The sequence below is a fragment of the Phalaenopsis equestris genome, unplaced genomic scaffold, assembly GCF_001263595.1.
Source record: "Phalaenopsis equestris unplaced genomic scaffold, ASM126359v1 Scaffold000224, whole genome shotgun sequence".
NCBI lineage: Eukaryota > Viridiplantae > Streptophyta > Magnoliopsida > Asparagales > Orchidaceae > Phalaenopsis > Phalaenopsis equestris.
The window spans coordinates 6267756-6273755 of NW_018164666.1; the positions used below are offsets into that span (position 1 = coordinate 6267756).

A 6000-nucleotide genomic window follows, 5' to 3' on the forward strand; every position below is an offset into this window, starting at 1 on the left:
AGATGAACCAACCCCTTTTATTTAATCATTGTATTACTAGCATGAAAAAAAAAAACTAATTAACATAAATAGAAATGCCTCAATATTGCAACTCAAAGAAAAATAGGAATGTCATAATATCATCAACAATGCCCCTCCACACTACACTACAACTCCACCTACACATCACCACTTCCACCACCTCCACACACAAATACATTCACACACCAACACATCCACAACACAATCATCACTACCTCCACACACCAACAACTCAACACAAACCAATCACACACCAATCACCACCTCCACAACAACATCACCTCTACACATCCACCAACACATCCTTGAAAACAGACACAACCACACACCAACCATTACCACCACACACAAACCAACGTACACCACCACCAAATATCAAAGGTAAAGATAGAATGCCACCCGATATTTTTCATTTGAGGATACTACATACATGGCACCCAAAACATTGCTAACTACAAATCAAGCACCCTCTTTTAATCATTTCTCAAATTCTCACTCAAACATCAAAGGTAAAGATAAAACCCCATTCCATATTTTTCATTTGATAATACTACATTCAAGGCACCTGAAACATTGATATCAACAAATCAAACATCATCTTTCAGTCATTTCTCAAATTCTCACCCAAACATCAAGGGTAAAGTTAAAACCCCATCCCATATTTTTCATTTTTAACAAATTTACAATGGTTTGATTGTGGAAAACATAAATGCATCAGTTTTGAGTGCCTTGTATGTAATTTACTCAAAATATTGCTATCTACAAATCAATTATGCTCTTTCATCCATTTTTCAAACTCTCACTCAAACATCGAAGGTATGATAAAACCTCATCTCATATTTTTCATTTTAACAAATTCACAATGGTTTGTTTTGTGGCCAGTGTAAATGCATTGGTTTTGTGTGAGCTATATGTAATTTACCCAAAAGATTGCATATCTACAATCAATCAAACTCTTTCATCCATTTTTCAAACTCTCACCCAAACATCGAAGGTAATGATAAAATCCTATCCCATATTTTTCTTTTTTAACAAATTCACAACGGTCTAATTATGGCAAGCATAAATGCATCAATTTTGAGTGTCTTGTGGGTAATTTACCCAAAATATTGCTATCTACAAATCAAGCACGCTCTTTCATCCAATTTTCAAATTCCTACTCAAACATCCAAGGTATTGATAAAACCCCATATCATATTTTTCATTTGAAGCAAGTACAAACGGGATACCCGAAACATTGCTATTAACAAATAAAGCACCCTATTTTAGTCATTTCTCAAATTCTCGCTCAAACATCAAAGTTAAAACCTCATTTCATACCACATTCAGCAGAAAATTCGCAAAAACCAAATTCCAAATCATAAAGAGAAAACCACAAATTACAAAATCCAAATTCTCACTACTACAAATTAGAAAGCCAAAAATAGCAAAATTTAAATTCTCACCTCAAATAAAAAATGAGAAATCTACAAATGACAAAGAGAGTCATTCTGAAAAAAGAAATATCCATTCTCTCCCTCTCTCCCTCTCTCCCTCTCTCCCACACATACACACACAATTTAGATTAGCTGCGTCTTCATCCTCCCTCCTCCTGCAAATTTTCGGCCTCTAAATTCGCAAAACTATTATAAAATTTACATCGTTTCCAAGTTGCTCGCCAAGAGGATCAAAATGGCGCTTGCTTCCACGGTAGCGACAACTCAAAAGGTACAGCAAAACCCTAAATAATTAAACTAGATTTTGCTTCGTTTTCTCAATCAGATTCTTCAGGAATCCCTTAATGAACATATAATTGTTGGGTTTTTTTTTTTTTTGAATCGCGCCGCAGATGCGATCCCTTCCTCAGGCTTGTTGCAGGAAAAAGGAGAGAGATCGAGATCACCATAACTACCCTTTCAGGGTTGTCGAGATCACGCCACCACCTAGAAACCTCGGTGTCCGACGCTTGCCCTCGGTACAAATTGCAGGATCTCTTCTCTGTCTCGCTTCCTTCTTAATCTAACAAGCTTAATAGTTTGATTTGGCTTGGAATCAATGGGGAAGCAGGTAGGCTTGTGCGTTAAAAAACCATTTTTTGAAGATGGATTTCGGGTTATAAGATTTACTATACAAATCCTTAGATGTTGAGTTTAATATGTTTTAAATCTTACCTAACCATGTTGGATATTTCAACTAAGCATTGGTCTCTCCTTTATAGGAGAATTTACTCAAGAAAATATTCAGAAAATTTAGTTAAACTGTAATTTTCTATCAACCCGAAGATGGTTTATACTTTTTGTTTAAGACTCAAAAATTGCATTCATGTCAAGAAAAAAATGTAATAATAGTTTTATTGGTGTGGTTAGTTGGTCTCTATGTCAAAAATGTGCTTCTAAGTTTGCTGTAGAGGTGAGAGTTTTTATTTTCTTGCCAGACCCAAGTAAGCACCAAGATGAACAGAGGCTTTGATCAGTTTCCCAACTTGAAACAATTTTTTTAGATATTTAATCAACAATTTGCAGCGGTCTGATGAACTTTGAAGAACATGAACATTGATCCTTTTTTTTATTCTATGATTTCTTCTTTAAATGAGAGAACTCTCTTAAAAGAAGAGGACTTCCAAGCACTAGTACTCAGAATACCAACTAACAGCGGATCTATTGTTACTCTAAGATGAGTTGTTATTGAGAGTTCTCACATATCTATTGTGAATGTGAAATGTATCTTCCCTTCCTTTATTCTGAGTCAGGTTAGGAGAAATATTGGATTTGGGGGGAGGGTTCCATTGGAAGTTGCCTTATGACACGAGCTCATCAGTCACGAACGAGCCTTGTCTATGAACCCAAGGTCCCTCATATTGCTTGCTTATAGCAAAGCTTGGCACACTAGAATGAACATAGGCATTCTGGTATGGTAGGAAGACTCATTGAAAGGCCGACCACCACTACGGAGTGATAGCAAAGCCAAGCCATAAAGCTTGCAATCCTTATAGCAAAAGACCAACTTAGGAAGAAACTCTGTGGAAGTAGTTTTACAGGTGCGAAGCATTTGATTTTATGCCATAAGATAAACTGGGTCTTGACAACCCTATATCGATTGACAAGAGCTCACTACTGACCAAATGGCAATGAGTTTACTTCTTTCACTTGCCCTCTTTTCTTTTCAACCAAGTCTCGCTTTCCCACACCTGCTGACTGATCGCTTAGAACAGCTATACAGCTATCCGTTCTAATTTCCATCTTTCTCTTGTGGATCTGATGATAGGCTTGCTGATAATTTGTGAGATTTGGAAGGAGGCATTCCCTTATTTGTAGCAATTATAGTCCTAAATTGGCTTAGACGTGAAAGCATTTAACTTGCATCCTGTAGAAATGGATTATTATACTTTTACTTTTTGTTTGGCATGATGATGAATGTATGATTCATTCATGGTGCATGCCTACATCATCCCAACATCCTGTTCTTCTTGAAAGAAAAATGTAGGGTCAGAGAAAAATGTTAGAAGAACATGTAGTAAGAGAAATTTACATTTGTTCACAAAAAATCATGAAGCTCGCAAAATATAAGGAAGTCTATCATCAGATCCACGAGAGAAAGATGGAAATTAGAACTAGTGTAATGAAACTCTAATGCATGAAATTTGTCATCATCATTATCTTCAACCTATTACTTTATGGTTTAAACCTAGATAATTCAGTTATCGTTTAATAATATTAAATAATAAATATTAAATTATATATATATATATATATTGTTGTGAAATCTTGCCCCGTCAAGAATCCTTTCGTCGAGTTCCAAGAACACCTGAAAGAAAACCTTCCAAAGAGCTCTCTATGTATTTGAGTTAGATGAAAAAGAATAACCGAATTTAATATAAAATTCGCTGCACTTCTTGCTGCACTTGTTGCAGCGATTGGATTGTCTAAGAAACTTCAGCTCGTTGTAATTGCTATGAACTTCTTGATGTTGGCCAACAAGAGCCTCTCTTGAACTGTTCTTGCCGAGCGTTTGTAGCCTAGACACCTTGCTGTCCTTGAATACAGCACACTTCCTGCAGTTCGTAGGAATGGAACTCCTCGGACTGCAATTCAAGAGGGTGAACAGCGGGACACCCTACAGCTGAATCCAACCTATAGCCAAATGCAGATCTTCTCCTGTAGCCAAGGAATGACTTGCAGTCTTCTCTTGGCAGCCGAAGACCTACCGTATAATGACTACTGTAGCCAAGAAAATGGAATAATGCAGCAAGCAAAGCAAGGGAAAAAAAAAAGGAAGAAATCTTAAAAGAAGGAAAAAGAAATGCCGCAGAAAACAAGAACTCAGACACAAGAAGATTTACATGGTTCGGTCCTTAGACCTACATCCACAGAGGGAATCGCTACCAAAATTTACTAGCACAAAGGAAGATTTAGAGGCTCATTACATCGAGGAATCACAAAGTCTCTCTAGATTTCTCTCTCTACTAGACCTCTCCCTCAATTCTAAAGCCTCTCCAAGATCTTCCTCCCCTTGCTGAATTTTCCTCCTCCTCTTGATCTTCTTGATCAGATTTTTCTCTCCTTATGATGGTCTACTCATCCCTTAAGACCCCTCATCTATTTATAGATGGATGAGGCTTCCAAGAGGCAAGAAAAAAAGAAAAAAATTACAAGTGTGCCATTTTATGTCATAATTAAGAGCCATGAATAAACAACATAAATCAAACAATTCATTCCACTGCTAGCAAATCCTCATATCAATAAATAACATAGTATGATTTTTTTTTTTCAAGTATGCTTAAATTAACTAATAACTCCCCGAAATCTTGTAAGGACTTCATCAGTTACACAAATCAATTAAGCTCAGGAACTATCTATATGATTACCTTGGTAAGAACTTCAGTAAGATTTTTCTATTTGTAGATCTTCAAAAAAGTCTTGTCATCTTCAACAATCAATCTAATAAAGAGGTATTGAACATCAATATGCGTCATTTTCTAATAATACATTTAATTTCTAGCTAATAATACTGCATCACAAAAGAAAAAAAAAAGAGTTGTCCTTATGTAACCCAAATCTTCAACCAAACATCTCCGCCAAATAGGTTCTTAAATGCTTCAAACAGTATCAAATACTCTATCCTTGGATTGAACAAGGCAATTTGATAGGATCTGAAGCAAAAATCAACAGGATTCTCCACAGAAATTAGAGTAAAACAGATATTTTATTTCAATAACTCAAACTCAATGAGAATACAAAGATAAGTACCTACAATTAGAGAGGTACGTAGGAAATTCTCTCCCAAAGCCTAAACCTAAGACTAACAACTAAATCCCATGCATATCTTTAACCCTAGACATAAGAAGCCTATCTATACCCAAATAATAAAAACTATAAAAAACTAAATTGCCCTTGCGCTTACAAAAGACAAATTTGCCCTCAGGCTAGAAGCCCTCGTAACAATACTCCTCCCCTACAGTTGTTTCTATTTCTTCATTCTTTGTCTTCTCGTCCTACACTATGAGAACTTGTAATCTTCAATCCTTGCAATGGTGTCCTGAACAAACTTCTCATCACATCGAAAACAAACCCCTTGACTCGCTTCTCACGAATCTCGGTCTTTGTAAGGCGCTTGAGTATTACTCCCAATTATGGTTCATTATTCGTGTCTCATGCTACCTCCCTCTGGACTTCCACTCTTTGAACTTTTGGCATCATTATGGTTGCAACAGTTTCGTACAATAGTCCATCTGTGCTACTCCTGCTGGCTTTCTTAATCTGGTTCTTGTCTCCCACCATCTAGCTCAATCTCTGCGATCTTAGTAGTCAGAGTGTTGCCCGTATGTTGGGCTTTAAGCCCTTCATAAACTTCTTCTCCAATTCTGCTTTAGAAATCTCCCGTAGTCGTCCCGACAATAGTTCAAATCTCTCTCTATATTTCATGATTGTCACCTCCTGAGTCAAGGCATAGAATTGCTCGTGTATGGCTCCTTCACGATTGGCTCCGGAACATTCCCACAAA

At 36.7% G+C, this 6000-nt stretch overlaps 1 protein-coding gene across 1 annotated transcript in view; it reads left to right on the forward strand.

Moving 5' to 3' along the window:
• The first annotated feature begins 1523 nt into the window (after positions 1–1523).
• The window catches only part of LOC110023555, a 9791-nt gene continuing 5314 nt past the window's right edge, over positions 1524–6000 (forward strand). Inside the window, exons 1-2 of the mRNA XM_020723035.1 lie at positions 1524–1728; positions 1850–1975. Coding sequence (XP_020578694.1) covers positions 1693–1728; positions 1850–1975 — 162 coding nt within the window. The 5' untranslated portion in view covers positions 1524–1692. The remainder of the gene's footprint in view (positions 1729–1849; positions 1976–6000) is intronic.